Below are 21,305 nucleotides of genomic sequence, written 5' to 3' on the forward strand. Positions count from 1 at the left end.
TTTTAGGAGCAGAGCACAGGACCTGGATTTTGAGTCTGCTCCTGGATGGGAGCGGGAAGGCTGCTGCTCTCTGAGGATCTGGCCCAGCATCTGCACCCCCTTCTCCCTCCCACAGCAGCATCTCTCTCTTGTGTCCCTGCAGCACCCATCAGGGAACCCAGCCAGACCATGGGCAGAGCGCTGGGGAGCACCCACTCCCCTACCCTCTCGGGGAGTCGCAGCAGCTTGGGCAGCGAGCAGGGCGCTGCCCTCAGTGCTACAGAGAGCTGCCAGAGCGACCAGCCAGCAGATGGGCGCGACAGTGATGTTGGTAGCAGAGTTCCTGGTAAGCTGAAGCTCCTCTCTGGGCAAATCCGTGCTTTTAGGGCTGACTTCCTTCAAAGCACAGCTTTCTCAGAGGCACACCTGGCAAAGCTGTGGCCCAGAATCTCTTTTCTATGCTGCTTTTCTCATGGCAGATGCTGTCACAGCATTACAGCTCACTCCTTCCCTCTTCCCTGAGTGCAGAATCTATTCTGCAACATGAGTAATCGTCTGGGGTGGGAGCTGCCTACAACCACCTCTAAGAGCAGCCATAGCTTGGGTCTGTCCCCCTGCAAAGGCCCGGAGCTCCTGTCTGCCCTGCAGAAGCAGCAGAACAGATTGAGCTTTTACTGAAGCAAAGCAGAAGCCCAGCAGCTTTATGAGACTGAATAAAAATTTTCCTAATGTTAGGTGTCTCTTAAAGCCAAGTATGACTCTTTGCAGAACTCTGCAGTGCAAAAAAAGAAGACAGTTTTTCCCCCTCAACAACCATGGAACAATTAAGTGACTGTGAGAGCAGAGGCTGCTATCACATCTGATCTGGAGCAGCTGAAAGAGATGCAAATGTGTTCTCTCTGCAGTTTTGCTAATCTAGTCAATAACCCCTTAAGTTATCGTTTAGCGCTGCTCCCTCCAGAGTGTTCCTGCTGCCCTGTGAATTGCCGCTCCTTTTGTTCCTGAGCCTGTTCTGTGCTGTGCATGTTGAGGTGCAAATTGGATTAGAGAGAGCAGGTTTATCCTTCAGTGCAACATGGAGTCACAGTCCCCCTCCCCACGCTTCCCACTAGAAATAGCCAGCATGAAATTGTTTCTCTGCTCTTCCCTCCCTCCCCGAGTTTCAGAGACTTGCAGTTTTCTTTAATGTTAGTTTTCACAAAGCAAATCAGATGAGTGATACTTCTGCTCTGTCCATTCTCTCTCTGGTTCATACTGCTGCCCCAGACTGGGGAGTTTGTTTTAAGCCCCTGTTGGCTGTGGCATTAAGAGATGGGTGATTCCTGTTGTGTGTTGGCTCTGCTGCTTGCTGGAGCAGAGCAGCAGGTTGTCCTGTGGGATTGAAGCAGGTGGTCGATAGCAGGTGTGATCCCTTGGGTGTTCTTTCTGCTGGTGCTGTGTGGCCGTGCTGAAGGCTGGATGGATGCACACCTGGACAGTGTGTTTGTACAGCCCTTGGCACTTTGGAGCTTTCCTGACAGCTCTTTGAAGTATCTGCTGCCTGGCCATGACAGTGCAAACAATATCTCAGAGGCAAAAAATGCCTTTTTCCTGCTAAAAACCTCATATGCAAAGCGTGGCACAAGGGGTCAACACTTCCCAGTGGAACCTCTTCTTGCTAGGCTGGGGAGAGCTAAAGATGGCAGGCGGCATGGACATATATTTTTAAAAATGAGAGCTATAGCAATCTCGTGAGCCCAGTTAAAACAGCCCCTGAGAGATCCTGCTAAGGAAAAGGTTAAGCCAGGCTGGGTGACTAGAGGGTATCTGTAAAGATCTGTATTATGTCTGGGGTCATTTATTTCCCAGTCTTCCTACAGAAGGGGCACTTCGTTCAGAGGTGGTGTCTGCAGCAGCAAGTGCCTTTGTAGGAGGGCTCTGCGTGCCCCGCAGCCAGGGGAAGGAGGCAGGGAGAGAGCAGCAAGTATTTGCTTGCCTGTGCTGGGGAGGGAATGAAGCTGGTGATGGCTGCAGTCAGCAGGCGTGGGCTTGGGAGCTAATGGACGGTGGCAGCGGGCAGAGTTTTCTGTGTCATGTCACATCAGGGAACCAGCCACCAGCCAAGTATCCTCCTGGGCCAGGGAGTTGCTACGGGCCTGCAGGAAGTTAGGTGGCACTGTGGCTGTGGCTCTGTGACCGCAGGAGGTGGCAGGACAGCTACAGAGCCTGTCCTGTGCCAGCATTACGCCTTTCTACAATGTGGGTGCGGGCGAGGGCTGGTGTGGCAGCGTTAAGAGACTCTGCCAAAGGTCTCTGCAAGGAGGTGAAGCTGGAACCTGAGTATGTTGTGGGAGGCACGTGATGTGCCTGTGTTGTTTGCTGCGGCTGTATGCTCTGTCCCAGTGTAGGTCATTGTCAGCACTTCAGGGTGAGGAGGAGAGAGGGAAAGTGAGTTTGTTTTCCTTCTGATGTGTTTGGGATGTGGCCTTGCCTCCATGCAGCAAGTGAGCAGCAGGGGTAAGCATGGTCAGCGTTCATTTACTCTGAGAGCATTAAACATGACCAGCTGGAGAGACGCTTCCACGATGTGATCTGTGCAGCAAACTATTGGCAATCGCGATCCATTCTGTGTGAACTCAGTAATCGGCATTATGCAGTGATACAACTCTGTGGCCTCATGTTATGTGGAGCTCTGTAACAGGTGGTTTGAGCACATCAGACATCCAGGAGGCTGCAATACTGAATGCCCCATGCTTTGCCAGCAGCCTGGCAAGAGCAGAAAATAGAGAAGAGCAAAATGAGCCCTGTAGTCCCTTGGGAAGTGTCCTGCTCTGCAGAGGGGTTCACAATGCCGGAGGTCGGAGGTGTACAACTACTGGGATCCTCAGGGCAGGTGGCAGTGCTTCTCCCCATCTTTAGAACAGAGCTTCATCTGTCTGTGAGGGGCTTTTCATGATGGGTCTCTCTGGATGCCACTGTGCCAAAACGCAGAGGCTGCTTTTGTGGATCTTCTCTTTAAAGAGTGGTGGAAGCGATGAGTGCTGTATGTCAAGATTAGCAAAACTCTTCACTGCATCTTCCTGCCTGTGGGACAGTCCCTGTGCTCTGCTCTGACCCAAAAGCAGAGCAAGAGGCAAAGATCCTTTCTCATTTAAATTGCTGATCCTCAGCTGCAGGATGAGGACATTAAAGGGATATTTTGCTACAGTTTTTCTGAAAGGCTCTGCAACTTTTTAACACTGGGTTGGGAGCAATTTTTGCTTCATATTAGCACCTCAGGTGTTGTTCTACCCGTGACTGACTTTCCACTTCTTTTTCTCACCTCTGCTCTAATTCTGCTCTCAAGTGCAACTTTGCAGAACACTTTAGCATCCTTAGATCCCAGGCTACAACCAGAACAGGGAGTTAGGGAATGGTACTGCAAATGCAGCTGCTGTCATAGTCCTTAGCTCTTTAAGCCTGAAGGCCCAAGTCAACAGCGTGGTTCTGTGACCAAGGGAAAACAAGGAGCTATTAAGAAGAGTTTGTAGATTTCCAGTGTGTTGCTCTGGCTCCGGCTGGGGTTTGGTGAGGCAGATAATGAAGCCTGGGGTTTGTCATAAAATGACTCATTGTCAGAGCTGCATTGGGATTTAGGCAACCTTAGCCCATGAGCCAAAGTTTCAGAAGAGAGTGGTGAGTTGAGAGGCTGCCAATTTTTTTTTAATTTTTTTTTACCACCTGCTTTCAAACCCTTTCAAAAGCGTTGAGGGTCTGGTGTTTCTTCTTCTCAAGCTCCAGTTCCTGGAGGTTCCCACTCTAACGTGATAGCTGTTAAGGGGGAAGTTATATACTGGGTTTCCTGAGGAATGTTTTATCCTAAAGAGAATGAAATCTGCACACAGGAAAGAAGCATAGTCTTCCTTTTTCCACTTACTTTTACCCCTTTTACCCTTCCTCTTTGCCCCCAGCTAGGGGAGGTGACTCACCTTGTTCCGGCTGTACATCTGGTATGTTAAGAGGGGCCTCTGTTAAAAAAGAACAAAATCCTCATTATTGTTAATTATGACACTTTTATTAAAGGGAATATTAAACAGATTTAGACAAAGAAATCAATATCTTACAGTGGTTTTCATTAGCCCATGGAGAGCTTTTAATGGAGATAACGGGCCTGGCTGCTGCAGGGGGTAAATTAAGAGTAAAAGGCATCTCCTCAGATGAGTAGCAAGTTCTGCTTTGATGGGTCCCAGTTAATGGGGTTTTCCGTGTCTTTTGAGTGTCTCAGGAGCGGGTCAATCCTGTGGTGTTCTGTGGGTCACCTGAACTGCTTGCTGGTAGGGAGCAGTAAATGAGCTTGGCTTGGGCTTTGGGGCTGGAAAAGGCTTTAATTTGTGGTCAAAAAAGGAGGTTTGAGAAACAGCCACGAGATAAGCTAATGAACAAGTAGCATGCGTCTGAGTCCAAATCACAGTCTCCCCATCTCTGCTTGTTTGCCAATGTGTTGTCTAAATCATTAATACTTAAAGAGCAGTACGGCAGCTGGCAGTTAAACAGAGGCACCTTAAACAGTGGTGTTGCTGAGTCTGGGAGCTGAGACAAGGATGGCAGCACCTGGTGGGGTATAAGAAATGTTGTGGCTTGCAATGACCAGGTGAGACCAGCTGGAAGGACCTCCAGAGGTCAGCCCGTCCAGCCTGGGCCCTTGTACTAGGATGCTAAAGCTGCAGCTTCTGGGTACCTCCCTTTGGTTGCTTGCTTCGTAGCTGTCATGCTGGGAGAGGCTGAGCAGAGTGGAGAAAAAGGCCTGGAGCTGAGAGAGATGGGCAGGAAATGCTGCTTCCAGCTCTCTTAATTTGGGGAGATTTATGCCCTGTCTTTCAGGAATTGACTGGATTTAGAAATGAGGTGGTGTCACTCTCTCAGTGGCTCAGTGCCTCCCAAGCTGGGCTAGGCATCAACTTTTGCTCATAAATATGCAAACTGTTAATACACGAGACTGGCAGAGCCATTCTGCATTATTTTTGAGGCAGGAAATTCTCAGGGCATCTTTGAAGTTAAGGCATTAGTTTCTTTTTTTCCTTCCATTCTGTTTCTCAGATGTCTGTTTTGTTCATCTCGGGGACGGTGAGGAGGTAACGATTTGCTTCAGCAGGGCAGCTACTCCATTCTGTGTAGGAAAAAAAATTGTCCTAACAGTAATTAGGCTCTGAATGGGATAGTAATTTCTTTAATTACTTTCTTCATGGCAGTCTTTGGGGACTTGACTTTTGTTTTCCTGCACTTGGTGAGAAAGTTGCTTAAATGTTTTCAGACTGCTTACTCCTCTGTCCATGTGAGCTACAGCCGAACAGTGTAGTCTTCCAGAGCTGGCTTATCAGCAGGGTGGAATAGGTGGGTAACCATGCAAGGGAGCTGTGTTCACAACCCCTGCTCTTCCTCACTCTGCTGTCAGCCTCTGCCTGTGCTGGGAGCACAGGTTAGGAAGGAAGAGGGGGTCTGACGTGGAGGGAAGTCCCTCACCCATTACCCAGCCTCTTCGCCTCTCCCCTCCAAGCCTCTGCATCCTGGACTGGCTGCTTCATCAATCTTTGGGCACTGCTGTTTGCCCCCCTTTGCTCAAAGCTTGCTGCTGCTGCCATGGGATTGAGTTTTGTTGCTGCCAAGGAGGATGAGTTGTCTGTCTTCCACAAAGTGAAAAAATTGAATTGTGCCTTCATGGCTGAGAAGCTTTGAGCTGTCTCTGCCTCCTCATATTGGTACTGCAGAGCACTGAATGGTCCTGCTGTATTTACAAATGAAATACGTCTTTGGGTAGTGACAGCATTAGGAAATGATTCAAGGTTTGCATTCTAATACAATGTATTTGTAAATATGAACCTCAGGAGAAGTGTATACCCCTTCCATGTTTTAAGGAATTAAAATATTTCTATCGTCAAGTGGTAGAAGCAAAACATTTTCAGCCCTTTGAAGTCCACCTTCAAGTTAAGTGAATAAAGGCTCAAGTACCTAAAAAATAAATTACTTTCACTATTTCTGTAATTCTTTATGGAGTTTTAAATTGAAGACTTTTCCCTTGAAAATAGAGGAATGACAAAGACGCATTCTCTTGCCTCTTTCACTCAATATATCTGGAAACAAGTCTGCTGCTGAAGATGAAAATCCTATTTTTGTGCCTTCTTCCACATTGCAGAGGTCTGTGCTTTGGTCTTTGATTAAACAGCCTGTCTGTCCTCCTGCCCCCATGTCCTTAGACTTATTTTCTGCCCTTTGCAATACACTTACTCCTCGCTCTTTCAGTTTTCTATTCAGCATTTTGCACAAAGCACTGAGGGCAATAGTTGATGTCATCTTTCAAAACAAATCATAAAGGAAAGAGCATGGGAAGTCAGTAATATGGAAGTTAAAATCTGGATTTTGGAGTTTTTGTAAACACATTAAGAGGTTTTATGGCTAGGGAGGTTATCTTTCAGCTGGGACGTCAGCCAGTTACTGGTGGGAGAAATTTGCAGGACTCCCTGCCTTGAACATGTCGCATGAATGCGGTGACTGGAAACATCCCTTGTCCTTTATCCAGGAGTCAATGTAATTTGTGTCCCCTTCAGTTCAGGGAAGGGGGAGAGAAGTTAGTACTGATGCGCCACTGCCTGAGAGCACTCTACATTGCCAGCCCCTCATTTCACCCTGGGCACTGGAAGCAGCGTGTCCCAGCAGGCCCTGAGTTTCACCAGTGGCTGTTGAAGTGATTCCCTCAGGCTCACTTAGTGGACATGAGCCAGAGTGCCTTCTGCAGCAGGGCATTGCTGTCCTGTGCCTATCCCCAGCTGTGGGCAAGGACTATGTTCTGCCTTGGCTCCTGTCCATGGCCCAGGCACAGGGAGGGCAGGAGGGTCATGTGGAGGACCTGCTTTTTGGTACATGGATGCCATCGCGTGGTTTTGGAAACCTGAGAGCTGAGGTTTGACTTTCTGTCTGACTTGGCCCTTTGAGGGAAAGAAGAACCAAAGAACCAGTTCTAGCAGTATGACTCCTCTTCCTCCTTCTTCCCTCATTTCTTTCCCCTGTCTTTTCTTTCTTTAGTAAAGTTAAATGGGCCCTGACTGCTGACAGAGCGTGGAGTAATGATGCATAGATGTTCTCTTCATTATTATTTTTAGGAAGCTCTTAAAATGGGGCTGAGCATGTAAAAGCAATGTAAAATAACTTTGTCAAATCTCTTTCCTTCACTGCTTTCCAAACAAAACTTTTGTCTTTATGTATTTTGAAGGCAAATGGCGCATCCACACCAGAACACAGTGTTGACAGAGGTGAAGATGGAGCTGCTTTGCCTGGATCCAACGCTCGCCCCTTGCCCACTCCCACAGACCTCCCTCCAGACGATGCTGCCGGTGGTGACTTCATGATGCTGGCTCTTGCACAGGCGTTGGCAACACAATGGCACCTGGGAAAGTACCTGCCTGTCCTCTCTGCCTCACTGACCGGGGTTATGGTCTGCTTTCCCTTTCTGCTGACTGACACACACTTTGGGGTGCTGCTCAGAGAGGGGTGCCATGTTGTGCAGTGCTGCCATGGGGTCCAGACCTGTGTTTGTTCGAAGGAGCACATGAGGTGCTCACTGGAGCTGAAGAAATGTGTGCCACATCTGCTGTTCTTGGTTTGCCAAGCCCAGCCCTGGGTTCAGCTCCTGGCCTTGCAGTCCTGGCTTTGCAGCCTTCAGGAGAAAGGGAAATTCACCCCTATGTCCCCGAAACGGGTTGTGAAGATACAGCAGCCTTTCTACTGCTTCTCAGCCCAGGGGTGAATTTCCCTCTGTGAATCCCAAGAGTGAGACTGGGGGTCTGGTTTGCACTTGACTCCTGTAGGCCCAAGTGTCACCCCTTGGGTTTCTTGTCATTGTTGTTCTGGTTTGAATTGGTATTGGTTTGGTGGGGGCATTGTGAATCAGCTGATGTTGTGCTCCTCTTCCACTGAGGTGTCTCTCTGTGATAGGGCTGTCTGCTCAGGGAGACACTTCAGTTAGTAAAGAAACACTCAAAAGAAGTTCACTGTGAATTTTTTTGGTCCTCCTGGCTGTGCACTGGCTTGTGTGTCCTGTGGTGAGAGTGATGCTTTGGCGGTGGGATCATGGGCAGTGTGTGTGCTGCAGCTCCTGGTGGGAGAACTCCCACCACCCCACTGCCCAGCTGGCTGTGGTTGTATACCCAAATTGGATAAAAGCTTTAAAAGTACTTTATCTTGTAAAGCTCTGCAGATTCTCCTCCCACATGCACACCTTGTCATCTCTTGCATGAGCAGGGGCCTTTGTTTTACCTTTTTCCTGCAAGTCTTGAGCATCTGGCAGACTGTGATGGTATCATCCTGAGTCAGTCTGTAGAAAGTCTGTGTGCCCCAGTCCTGCTTATTCTCCAGGATGGACAATTTCCCTCCAAGGCCTGACAGATGAGAAAAATCAAATTACCTGACATCTTTAGCGCAATTAGATCTTTGAAGACCTAAAAAAAACCCAACACTAAGCAAGTAGGAGTCTGTGGATTTTATTAAATGCTTTGAATCTGATCTGTCTTTTTCTGAAGAAACGAAGGATTCCCCAAAGTTCCCTCTGAAATCATGGATTTAAAGGCAATTTGTGTCGGTTAATGTCAGCCTTTTCCCTTGGTTGTTACTCGTTTGTTCTATTCTCCTTTGCTGCTGAGCGCTTTGTGCTCATGTAGTATATGCTCTTACAAATGGCTGCACTATGAAGATAAATGAGATTGGGTGCTGGAACACTGTAACAGGAGATTGGAAATCAATCCTTGACTTTCTTTCTAAGTGAATGTGGTCCAACAGAGGGCCGTTCCCTTACTGCTTTTCCAGCTAACGCGCTATGGCAGGTTGCTGGGAAAAGCCTTCCAGCTCTTCCTCTGTGATCTGTTTCTGCCCTTTCAAAAATGAAAACAAAACCTTTGGATGATGTGGGCTGTTTGAGATGGCATAAAGAGAAACCACTGAACGTGGGCTTTGCAGCATTGCTGTTGAAGAGAGCAAGGGATGAGGTTGTTCTCCACCGAGAGATACTTTATGTTGTGGTTTAAACCTGGCCATTGAGACTCAGCCAGCTGCGTCTCTGGAAGGCATAATGCCAGTATTGTTACCTGTTTCTGAAAAAGTAAATCCAGCAGTCACCTTTTGCTGAAATGCCAGTATGATTTCAAAGCTGAAGTCATGCTGTTTCTTCTGAGAGCTGTAGTGTCTTCAATTTCAGAAGTGTTTTGCTACCAAAAAAGTCTTGTCTTGCCTTGGAGCATTTGACAGTCTTACTGAGACTGTCTTGCTTGCACTCTCATTACTGCAGTGCCTCTGCCAGCCTGGCCTGCCAGCCTAAGTTAATTCTATAGAAGAAGGAAAAAGACACTTAAAAATTGACTCCATTTTCTTTAAACCTGTTACTTTCTCATAAAAAACTTTACATTGAGTTGGAAAGGGTTTTTAAAATTGAGCATGTCACTTCCAACTCTTCTTGTGTTTCTTGTGCTTTGTTCCTGGGTAGTGCAGGCAGGTCAGTCATGTTTTCACTCTCACTCTTGCTTCTTGCAGCTGTTTACCACACTGTGGGTTGCCAGCTCTGCACAGGAACCTGATAATCCTTGCTGGCTTACTGTGCTATTTGAGGCGTGAGTTTGATTTTTAACTGAGACTAGGTTTTATAAAACACCCTTAGACATATATTTGGGACTGGTCTTGTACCAATGAGACTGGAAACCTTTCTTTCTTACCTCTATATTTTACCTCCATGAAGTAATTCCACCTGAGTTCAAACCAGAACTGTTCAGTCATCTATGAAAGACTCCTCTTGGGTTGAGGGAAGGATCTAGCCCAGAAGTATGGGATCTAGCCACGTTTGAATGTGATAAAGGAACAGCTCTGTGCATGTATTTTCTACTAAAGACACTTTTGGCTTTGTTGCATCTCTCTTGGTTGTGTTTTGTAGCTTTCATTGGAATATTATCCTAAACCTGTACCAGTTGACTGCCTTTTGAGTTGGCTCAAGGTTGGCAAGAATAGCTCTGTAAATAGTGCTCAGTCTGCACTGGTCATTTGTGTTTCCTTTATTGTTTTGTTGTTTTTGTCTCCATCCCTTACACTTTTATGTAGTGTTTTACTACTGGTAACAATAAAGCTTTGGCTCGGTAACAACTGCTTGCCTTTCTTGAAACAGTAAAAAGTTCTTTTCCATTCCCAGGTTGCAGATACTCTCCAAGTCCTTGGGCTGGCTCCAGCAAGGAAGGAAAATAATCCAGCCAGCGGAATGGTGATTCACACAGCTGGAGCGTAATTGAATTCTGCGCTTGAAAGTCATCTTTTGTCTTGCCCCTCTTTGTGCTGGCAGTGGCAGGGGGCACAGGTCTGCTCCTTAGTCCCACCGTGGAAGGTTTTCCATGTTGTAACCACTAAGTGTAAAGCAGCACAGGTTGTCATTCTGTCAAGCGCTGTCCCCACAGCCTCCCAGGGCTCATCACTCCCTCTGGTGTGACAGTGAGGTTCCATTTAGCTTTGCCTACAGAGAAGCATCTCCGCATTGTTGCTAAGCATGTGCAGCCCTGGCTGCTCTGTGTTCTCTCCCACTCGGCATTCAGCTTCAAGGTTTCAAATGGCTTTTAAATCTGTTTTTCCTTTTCCCATTTAAAAGCACCTTGGTAATTACTGTTGGGATTGTTTTGCTGGGGAGCTGCCATTAGTCCAAGGATGGAGCATGTCAAGGACTAACCACCTCTTACATTGTTCCTTCCCCATTCTGCGTGCCATGACAACAACCAGCATATTGGGAAAGTCAACAGCACTGGCCATGAATTGCCAAGTTTCCGTGTTTGCTTTTTACAGCTGTAGTTTGAGGGGAAAGGGTATGTTTTCTCTGTGGGATCCATGTGTAGTAGTTAGATGTAGCTGAAGCAAATGGGCTACCAGCTGGTGTTTAGACAGTGTGTTTCTGGCCATTACTGAGTTGGGACAGCAAAGGCCCTGGACTGTCAGCTGGAGTACTTGGACAGTGACACTAAATGGCAGATAACCTCTGTGGATGGTTGAAGTTCATGTGTAAAATAAAACTTAGCAACAGTTGCTCTTCTCTCCTTCCTACCCCTCCCAGAAGATGTTTCCTTGCAGGAGAGGGGGTTGGTGGCAGCAGTGTCTCACCAGCCTACCTCTCCCATTTCTTCCTTTTACCACTTGTGAGTTTTGTTTATCTCCATGGTGGAGACTGCTCTTCGATCGTAATTCCTTGTTTCTGCAGGTGGATGTGATCATGATGGAGAGTTCAGGGAACTTTTTTAGAAGGGCCAGAGCTGCAATCAAATAATGAGACTTTCAGCAAGTACAAAATGACGGGTGACGGGTAAGTGTCTTGTGTAAAACTTTTGTCTTGAGCAGCTCATTCAGATTCCCTCCTGACCATTGCCTCTTATTAGCAGTATATTCAGATAGCGCCAGAAACGCCTGTGATGCTTCAGAGGCCTGAGATGAGGATCTTGCCGTGTAGTTCCATAGGAATGCAGTCAGGAATGCAGAGTGTGCTGCCTGCCAGTGACATGTGGCAGCACATAGGCAGCTACACACATCCTCATACACCCCTGGCCTGCGCGTGTCTCCCTGCAGAAATGTTTCTTCCTGTTACCTTCATAGTAAAATATGAAAGGAGCCAGCCCAGCTCCACAGCTGGTATAATGTGCTGCTGCTGGCCTGTGCCCTGCTGCTAGCAGTCCCTGGAGCACCCTTGCAGCACCCGAGGGTGCTGCTCTGATCAGGTCTAGGAGTTGCACCTTTGAGGTAGAAATCCAAATCCCCTTGAGGAGGAGGGCTGTACATGTTCACCTCCCTGCTTCACTCAGGTTCTGTGGGTTTGTTTGAAGGCATCCATTGTATTTCTTTTTCCTTCCACTGATTTCTGTCTGGCACTAGAAGCTGTAAAATCTTGGAGAGATTATTGCTCATCTTTCCTCTCTGGAATGAGTGGCTCTACATGATGTATTCATATTTTGCCAGGAAGGATGGATTGTGATTTTAAAGTATTTTTGTTGTAGACTGTATCAGTTTAACAGCAACTGTTATCCTCTGAGCCCTCTCTCAGCCCCCAGCTATATGGCATTCCCTCCCAGGTGCTTCCCTGTTACTCTGAAGTTGACCAAATGCAGCAAACAGGCATCACTGCCTCCCTTTCTCATCAGCTCTCCTACCAGCCTAATCACCGTAAGCAGTTATTATCTGGGACTGGAGAATTGCTGCTAATCAGGGCCATCTGGGCAAGGGGTGCTGGCAGAGGCACCTTCCCCCTCCTGAGCATGACTGGCTTCTGCTTTCAGAGATAGCTCTGAGTAATTTTCACGGGACTGCGGCTACTTTCAATTACTTGCAGTTCTACACCTCCCCCTTTGGCTGTCCTCTCCCATCCCACCTGAGCAAGCAGCCTTCATGTTTGGGAGCTGCCCTGGAGCAGCTACCTTCTTGGATTGTTTTTGGGATGCTGGGTGGAGAGATCACATCTCTGAGACGGGTCCTTGCTTTGCCAGTACTGTGCTGCTTTCTACTAACAACCCTGCACAGTGTCCCTAGCTTAGCTGCTGCTGCGCTGAATATTTTTGAGGCTCATTCACCCCCAAAAGAGCCCCCAGACTGATACATACCCAGCTCCTAGATGGAGACAGCAGCTGGATCACTGAGAGCAGCTGAGCCCAGTGTTATTTATTTTTCTGCTGGTGAAGCCAAGCTCAAGGGACCAAGAAAATCTCGGTGAACAGCTGAGCCCCACTGTGGGAGAGCAGGGGGCAGGATTGGGGCCCTGGGTGAGCAATCATCAAACCACTTATGGGACAGACCTTCATCTTCAAATGACACTCATGCAAAATTAAACTCCTCCAAGCAGTCACACCATGGCCATTAAAATGGTGCCTCGGAGGACAGAAAAATAAACTTGAGAAACACAAATTAGGGATATAAATCTTTCTGGCTATGGCTGGGAGGTACCTCTTTAATTAGCATCATTGAGCAGCCTTGATGTAGTAAGTGCTAAGTAGGAAACTTGCCAGATTTTTCCTGTTTTGATAGCAGGTGACTTGTGTTCTGTTTGAATTTCCACCTTGTGATTGCTTTTCTATACTTGCTGGAATTGCTGTGTTGTCTGTACCATGAGGAACTTGGTATTGTCACCTGGGCTAATCAGATGCCCCTGCACTGGGGAGGAGCTGCCTGCACTGTCCTGTCTGAGCCCTCTTCGGTTGTGGATGCTTTTAAGGGATTGCAAAGCTATTTCAACAAAGTATTGTGTAGTGGAGTTAATGTGTTTAATCATGTTTTTTGGTTCCTGTCCTCCTGGAGCACAGAGGTCATTCACTGCATGGAAATCTTAGAAGGAAGGTTTGTCTCCCTGCTGCATTGGTGAAAGGCTGGGGAGGGAGGACAAGCTCAGCTCCCTGCAGTGGGCTCAGCCACGTGGTGAGGATACAAATCCAGCCCCTCTCCAAGGGGTTGAATGTGAGGGTTGCCCTGTCCTGGGTTGCATGAGCTGCTCATGTTTTTCTGCACGTTCCAGTGCTGCCTTGGTGAGCCAGGATGGTTGGTGTGAGGTGCTGAGCCTGCACAGAGCCATGCATGTTGGTCCTATGTAAGGGATGATTCTCAGGGCACAGTGTAGCCTTCTGCCCTGTGTGCCCGCTCTTGCACAGCTCTGCTGTGCACTTTGGGGATTTATTAGTGTTGTGAATAAGAATATCTCTGCGAGGATTTGGGTTAGCAAATTACTGAGCCTTTGTTTCTGTATCACCCCTGTGTATTCCAGCACTGACGCTAATTTGTACTACTGTAACATGGATCTTTTTAATGCTGATAATGTTTGTGAGTTATTGGATACTTGGCCTGGACCTGCCTGGGAATTGCAGGTGAGACATCCAGAGGTGCTGCTGTGTCCCAGGCATTGCCTTGCTGGGTTTGCACCCTGCCTGTATTCATGCTGGCAGCCTCTGTATCATACTACTTAGCAGATCGCTGTTACTGACCTGTCACTGTGGGAGACGGTGGGATTAGGATGATGGAGTGGCTGGAGAGGATAAACAATAATGATGCTACGTTGGTGCAGCCCAAACAATGCCTTTTTCTTTCATGTTTTCCTTTTCTGTCAGTTTGCCATTCAAGTGTAATAAGATCAGTGCAGATAATTTGTGTATTCATACAAAACATAATTTTCCCTCCTGTGCTTTACCAGCTGCACTGCAGTTGGAAAAGCAAATAATGCACTTTCTTTTGCATGGTTATGAATGGGTGCATCTGTTCCTCGAAGACAGGGAAAGGAGGGTGAAAGGACTGGAAAGGAAGGGAAGAAATCAGATGCAGCCCGTTTCGTTGCCTCTGTGGAGAGAGAAGCATTGCAGGAATCAGATTCTTGCAGTATGGGCTCAATCCCACACTGATGTGTTTAGGAGGTGGGTGAGACACTAGCGTGTGGGAAGGGCAGAGAATGGGGGTTTGTTCAACAGGAGAGCAGCCCATGGAAGCACATGCAGCAGGGCAGGGATACTCCAAGGAGCTCAGCCCCACCTTGCTCAGGGTCTGCAAACCACCATGCAAGGACAGCAAGAGCTGTGCGCTGGGCTGGTCCTCCTCCTCCACCCAGGCAGCAGTCATGAGAGCACAGCTGCCTGCTCCCAGCACTGGCTTTTGCTGTCGTGGTGCTGCCTTGTTTCAGCTCTGTGTAGGGCTTGTCCAGGAATATCAGAGCAAAAGTTGGAGCTGTGCTGTGCTTGCTCCTTCCTAGCTGGAAATCACAGCCGCCTTGCTCCCTGGGCTCTTTCCCTTCCTGTGCCAGGGGCTGTATCACTGCATCTCCCAGGCTCTGCCTGACAGCCTTTGCTGGAGGTCCAACATCCCCAGCGAAGGCAAGAGGAGGTAAAGGGCTAGAGGCTGTACAGCAGTGGACCTAATTTATGTGGCTTCCTTTCCTCCCTCCTTTCTCTTTCCTGAGACAGGCCTGGTAGAGAGGTAAGGAAAGGAGAAAAAGGGGTTTAATTTTCTCCTGTTATCTCATGTCTCCAGCTGTGAGCCGTGCTAACAACCCTGGGCTGATCAAACACCCAGGCAGCCTTGATTCAGTGTCCCATCTACATGGTCATTAATCATGTAAGTGCTCTGCCCCTGCCTGAGCCCATATCCTGGCAGCAATGCACCCACCAGAACGTTCCCTCCTCCTGTTGCCATCGTGTTGTGCTCCCACCTTCTGTTGCTTGTGACACGGAGTCATTAGGCATTAGCCATTGGCATCAGCACCTAATGACACAATCATATGCAGACGTGTTCTTCCTCCAAGCAGAATTTTTTCAGCAGAATTTCTGGTGCTCTCCCTCCCATTGAGATGGAGTCCATCTAACCTCTCTGCCAGGTTTGTTTCTTTTTCTTGTGCGTTTTGTGAATCCAAAAGATTCCATATGTGGGAACTGAGCACCACTTTGGAGTGAATACAATGCACTCTACTTAAAATAAAGGATAAAAGTTCGCTCAAGCCACCAGGAGCTTCTCAGCTGCCTTCCAGCCAAGGGTCTTGGTATGTTTTTTACAAGTTAAAATGTCCCCATTTAATAACTTGAGTGGTTAGACCAGAGATGTGCTAAATGCCAGACTTTGAAGCTGTATGAGGTGGTGGCAGAGGTATGGCAGAGGTGGTGAGTAGGAGCTGTGCAGGGCAAGGACAGGCTGCCTACCTCTGTGCCACAGCGATGGGGCTGGTCTGTGTTTTGCTGGGGAGATGCTGTGCAGCCCAGCTGGCAAGCACATGGCCAGCCTGGCTGTGAGATGGGACAAGGACTCGTTTGGGCACAGTGTGGCTGGGAGTGGGGGTCCTCTGTGCTCAGATTCCCCCAAGTGAGCGGCTTTTCAATGCTGCTACTTTCCCGTTTTTTCAAATGCAGGAATTAGAAAGAAACCAAGCGGATGTGGATTAGTTTGGGTAAACAACCATCAAAAATACCAGATGATCTCATCTGGACAGTGCTTTTATTTATGTGGCAGTATCGCTACCTGCACTAACTAAGGGGAGAGAGGGCTGCTGCGGCTCACCACATCCCAGCAAACTTCCCACAGAGCTACCTGCAGGATTTGCAGCTCTTGTTGCCATTGATTGGTTCAGGCGTGTTTAATCCCAAGGGCACTTTGGGGTTTAGCTCTTTGCATCTTGCAGGCCAGTGCCTGGAGATAAGTCACTGTAATTTGCAAAGCTTTCAGTGGTGGCAAGATTTGTGGTTACTCCAAGTCTTGATGGAAATGGTTTGGACACTGATGGGCCACTCCTTTTGTCTGTTCTCATGTCAGTGTTTGGAAGCAGCAATTTCTGGGGCTAGAGATGCCCAGGGAGTAAGCGTGCACCTCCTGGTCCCTCCCAACTTGTAATTACCAGGCCTGTGAAGGGACTTGGTAACTCCCTGTGCAGCTCTACGTTAGAAAAGCACTTGAGGCCATACAGTCAGGCAGCTGCTCTGTTGCCCGCTGAATGCCTCTTGCCCTGTAATTTTGTGGGTGGGCTGCAGGACTCTGCGCTCAGATACTACTGCACTACTTTAATGCTGGAGCAGGTTCTGCTGAGAAGGCCAGGAGGGGAAACTGCTTATTTCTTACAGCCCTATAAATCTGATGTTGCCACCAAATTGTTGCAGTGCGGCTTTGAAGGGATTTTTGCCTTTCTGTGGTCCACAGTTGCAGAGTCCATATTTCTATGTTAAGAAATCAGGAATCAAGTAATTGAATCTCTCTCCCCCTTCCTGTAAAATGAAGTAATTGAATCAAAGATCATGTGATTTTAAAAAAAAAAAAAAAAGAGAAAAGAGTTCATTTTGGGTTCCCTTTATTGGCCTCTTAAATTCCAAGCTTCGCAGCCTGCTGGGAGTGTTTTATTGTGTTCTTTTCAAGCTGTGGGTAGGGTGGGCTTAACTGCCCTTATCCTGGGACCTGGAAGCTGAGCTTTCAGGAGGCAGGAAGAGTCCATGGGGACTGGGAAGGTGACAGTTTTACCCTGGGTGACCCTGATGCTGGGGCTGGGGTTGTGTTGCTTTTGACCCCTGCAAGGGGCATGTCTATCCCAGTTGAGGTGTAACCTGTGAGAGCAGGATCCTGAGGAGGAAAAATGTTGCTAGGTTTTTAGTATCTGAGTGGCCCGGGATTGTGCCTGACAGCAGGAGATGGTCCCTGGGGTTGAGCTGCCAATGGCCATGACTGGTCACCTAGAAAGCTGCTGATGTTGCAGTCAGAGGAGCTTCATTGCAATGCAAATGGATGTAGATTCATGTAAACATATGTCTCAATGCAGGTAGCAGCTCGTGCCCAAATTATGGAAATGTTCTAATCCAATAATGCTAATGTCATGATTATCTAGCAACACGATGTTCATTAATATGGTTCCCTGGCACTTGCACCCATCACTGTCAACGTGATTACGCTGAGGCAGGGACTTGCAGTGTCTCTAAGTGAAGCTGGTCTCAGGGAGGGGAAGGGGACGCCCAGGTCATGGCAAGACCAGGAAGGACCGTTTGTATGCCTGGCAAGGCCTGGAGGTGCTACATGCTCTGGGGAGTCCCCTCCAGATGCTTGGCCAAGGTACCACCTGGCTGCCATGCTCTCCTCGGGAAGCTCTTCCTCCCAGAAGGAGCCTTGGAGCAGATTTCACAGCTGAGAGCCTGTAGAGTAGCTAAACTAGCATTTCTTAATATCCCATCACTGTGATCAGATGAACAGGACTAGCAGGGCCATCTAGTGACTCATCTGGCTGCTTAATGACCTGGGAGGAGCCCCCCCTCAGATGGGTATAATCCTGTTTGTATTTTGAACCATGCCCCTGTACCTGTCCACCTCTCCCTCCATCTCCCCTTTTTTGGCTGATGGCTATCCCTTGCTTTGCAGTTGTTTGGTTTTTTTTTTCCCTGGTTCACTACAGAGCTGGAAAATGCTTGGGCTTCCCCATGGTAGAATGGAAATTTGTTGTGCGTCACCTTGAGTTGGGTGACATAAGGTCAAACAGCTAAATAGCCCGTAGATCTGAGGAGAGGGATCCTGCAGGCTGGATTGCCTTCCTCAGTGCCGCCAGTAAAGCTGCTCTCTGGGCAGGAGTCTGCTTGTCTCGGCTGTGGCCTCAATTTCTTTGCTGCTAACCCGCAGGTGCCAGTGTAGCCACTTGCCGGGGCACTGCAGGGCTTCCTCGTTGCCGGCTGCTCCTGCAGCTTTGTGCCGGCTGGCAGCCATGAAAAGCTTAGAGCTGCCTGCCCCGGGGAAGGGCTCAGCACATGACCCTGCTGCCTCCCCAGCCAGCAGGATTGCTCCCTCGGGTACCTCCTGTGAGTATATACACGGGGGGTTTTGCAGTCCCAAAAGAACGAGTTTGTCTCTGTGGTGCAAGCATGAACAGCCCTGCCCAGTTCAGGGAAGCTGGGGCTCTTTGCCCCCCCAGCAGCCTGACCCCATAGTAGATACAGATTTACCCTTGCATGACTCCAGGCCTTTCATTTTGCTCTTTCGTTTGCATTGCTTTTTGCAATGTTGACATGATATGTGGGATTTGTGGATGGGGCCAGCAAAATACCCTAGCAGCCCCAGCAGCTGATTCTCTTGCAGCTCACCAAGGCTGATTTGAGCTTCATGATCCAGGGATGGGCAGGACAATTCCCAGCCAGGCAGGCAGTAGCCAGGAGGAGCAGCAGCCAGGACAGAGCTCCGCCAGCCACTGCAGGGCTGTGACAGGTACATTTACTGCACGAAGTATCAGCACGAAACGGGGGCTTTGGTTAGATTGCTTTTGACAGGATTTCGTTAGCCTGATGTGTATGTGGGAGACGAGCAGCTATAATGCTCTCTTAATGCAGCCAAATTGCTCTTTAATTCTGCAAAACCAAGATGTTATTTCATGAATCCCTGGAGCTCAATGTGCAGCATCTTGATGCCGCCAGTTACTGGTGGCCTTTTCCCTTTGCTTGCAGCCAGCTCCAAATTCTTGGGTCATGGGGTAGGAGCAGTCCTCCCCTTGCCTCTGCAAAGCTCGGCTGCTTTCTGCCCTTGCTTGGCTTTGCGTGCGTTAACTCTGGAAGCTAGTGGTGACTCTTGAAATGCCTCCTCCCACCAAACTGTGAGCAGAAAGTCTACCAATTTCCATGGCAACAGGGCTGGGCCCGAAGTGCTGATGTTAATTCTGTTTCTGGACATCTATGGAGTCTGAAGAGCTGGGTGTGCAGGAGGCAGCAGTGCCCAGCCTGAGTGCAGCTCCCCAGGCCACACTAGCTGCTTGTCCCAGCTGCTGTACAGTAAGGTGCTGCTGCAGAATAAACACTGGACTTCACTGCTGGCTGCCTGGAAAGTCTTGAGAAGTGATGTTGTCATCCTCCTGCAGCTGGGAGACAGTCAGGAAGGGAAGAGGTAAAAGCAGGTAAAACTACTAAGACAAGCCAGCTGGATAATCTCAGAGGACATTGACTCCAGCTTGGAAAGGCATTGAGAACAGATAAAATTAGCCTAATAAGAGTTGATGCTACACAGAACTCTACCCTCCCTTGAAAGCAAGGGATTGGGTCTGCGTTTAGCTTACAGGCACATAACAAAAAGAGCCAGCACGATGCAAAAACGTGGCTTTGCCTGGCCTTTCAATGGCAAACCCCTACTAAGGCTCTGGAGTTAAGGGGAACCCAAGGACCATGAGGGAAATAAAAGGAAAAATGCAAAAAAGGCTCATTCCTAAGAAAATATCCCTGAGGACTGAGCCCTGGACAGCGCTGTGTCCCAAGATGGGATGTCAGCAAGGGTGAAGCAGGATGAAGGCAGTTAGGGGGGTGTTGTGCAGGAGGGCATTTTGGAGCAGCTGGGGCTTAGAGTCCTGCCTTGGGCTGCCCTGGTCCCTCTCTTCTGCAAGTTTTGTTTCCTCTGGTAGGTGTTGGCTGCAAGACAGCATGATGCAGTGGTGTTACTGGAGTGAGGAATGTGGCTTGCGTTTCTGTCAAGGGCTGAACCGAAATCATCCCACGTTTCTAACCCAGCAGAGTGATCTGGGTACTGCTGCCTGCCAGCACAGGCAGCTCATGATGCCTCCCCTCTCTGCCGATGGAAGACTCCCCAAAGCAGCTAGATCAGCCATGGGAATGCATGTTTGCTTCTGCAGGTTAGATGGGTGCATGGCATGGGGGTTCCCCTGGTCCTGCCCTGGTTTTGGGGAGCAGTGGGTGCATGGGCCATGCTTGTGCAGCTGCAGAGCTGCCTGGTGCCTTGCTGGCAGGATGCCCTACCTGCGGGCTGCCCAGCTGCTCCCTGGCCCCACTGGCTTCAGCCTCCGTTGAGAGACATGTGCAGGGCAGTAATGCTATGGGGGAGCCCTCCCTCCCCTTGTGCACTGTTCAGTTGGATTTTCCTGCAGCTTCCTCTTCTCACTGCACCCAGATCCACCCCTAGTGAGTTTGTGTGTATTTAATATGTGCTCCATATAGCCAATATTTACAGCAGCTGGTTATGTACTCTGGTTGATTTGCAGGTGAATAGTGTGTTGGAAATGGTATATCAGGGTGCACATGCACAGCATGTTCCCTCCTCAAACAGGAGAGTAGACATTTCACAGGACTCCAAAAACCAGTGCATTAAAATTACAAAACAAAACACCAACTATTTTGGGATTCACATCGAAATGGCAACATATGCTACACATTAAACATCAGCCCCTACTGAAAGTTTAGCTATTCTGGGCCCATCCTGAATGGCACTGAAGATGCACAGGGAGCAGATGCCTCCCTGCCTCCTCCTGTCCTCCAGGTCCGTCTGCGGGTAGCAAAGTGCTAGCAAGGAAGGCACCATCCACCGCTGCCACTAGTTGGCTATTTCATAAGGTCTCTGGGAACCTTAAGCAATATTTGGAGGGGAGAGGGCTCTTTCTTGCTGGCATTTGCCCTTTGCCTGGTTTTCTGAAAGGGTTTGTTTGTGTCTGCTTTGTAATAGAGTGTGGGCTGTATTTTACCACAGTGATTTTGTTCGCAGCTAGTAATTGCTGGTTAAATCTGGTCAAATGATGGTTGTTAGCAGGGCCTGTTTGAGCACAGATAACCTCAAATATTATTCGCGCAGAGGAGCAGTGGGGGCTAGGGTGCATTGGGATATCAGCACTGCTGGGGAGCCTTAATCGGCACAGCCTGGAGTAAGCCTCTTAGGATTATTTAACCAAGTTTCCTAGTTATCATTATTATTATTGCTTTATTTAGCAAATGCAAAGGGTGTTTAACCAGGTAGGGTCTGCAGTGCACTCGATGGGCTCAGCCAAGCCTCCCCAGCAATCCAGGGCAGAGATCTTTCAGGGGAAGTAGCCTCCCTGCCAGTAGCTGTGCATCAGCCAGAAGACAGTG

The 21,305-nt window shown here is 48.6% G+C and overlaps 2 protein-coding genes across 3 annotated transcripts in view; both read left to right on the forward strand.

Moving 5' to 3' along the window:
- Positions 1-10,746, forward strand: part of RPH3AL (rabphilin 3A like (without C2 domains)) — a 43,716-nt gene extending 32,970 nt beyond the window's left edge. For both annotated transcript variants that reach the window (XM_055726100.1, XM_005439725.3), the window contains exons 8-9: positions 143-325; positions 7,202-10,746. In XM_055726100.1, coding sequence (XP_055582075.1) covers positions 143-325; positions 7,202-7,236 — 218 coding nt within the window. In that variant the 3' untranslated portion in view covers positions 7,237-10,746. The remainder of the gene's footprint in view (positions 1-142; positions 326-7,201) is intronic.
- Positions 10,747-10,748: 2 nt separating this feature from the next.
- DOC2B (double C2 domain beta) overlaps positions 10,749-21,305 on the forward strand; it is a 51,810-nt gene continuing 41,253 nt past the window's right edge. Inside the window, exon 1 of the mRNA XM_055726078.1 lies at positions 10,749-11,305. The gene's annotated coding sequence lies outside the window, so the exon portion shown is untranslated. The remainder of the gene's footprint in view (positions 11,306-21,305) is intronic.

This window comes from Falco cherrug, chromosome 1 (genome assembly GCF_023634085.1).
Source record: "Falco cherrug isolate bFalChe1 chromosome 1, bFalChe1.pri, whole genome shotgun sequence".
Classification (NCBI taxonomy): Eukaryota; Metazoa; Chordata; class Aves; order Falconiformes; family Falconidae; genus Falco; species Falco cherrug.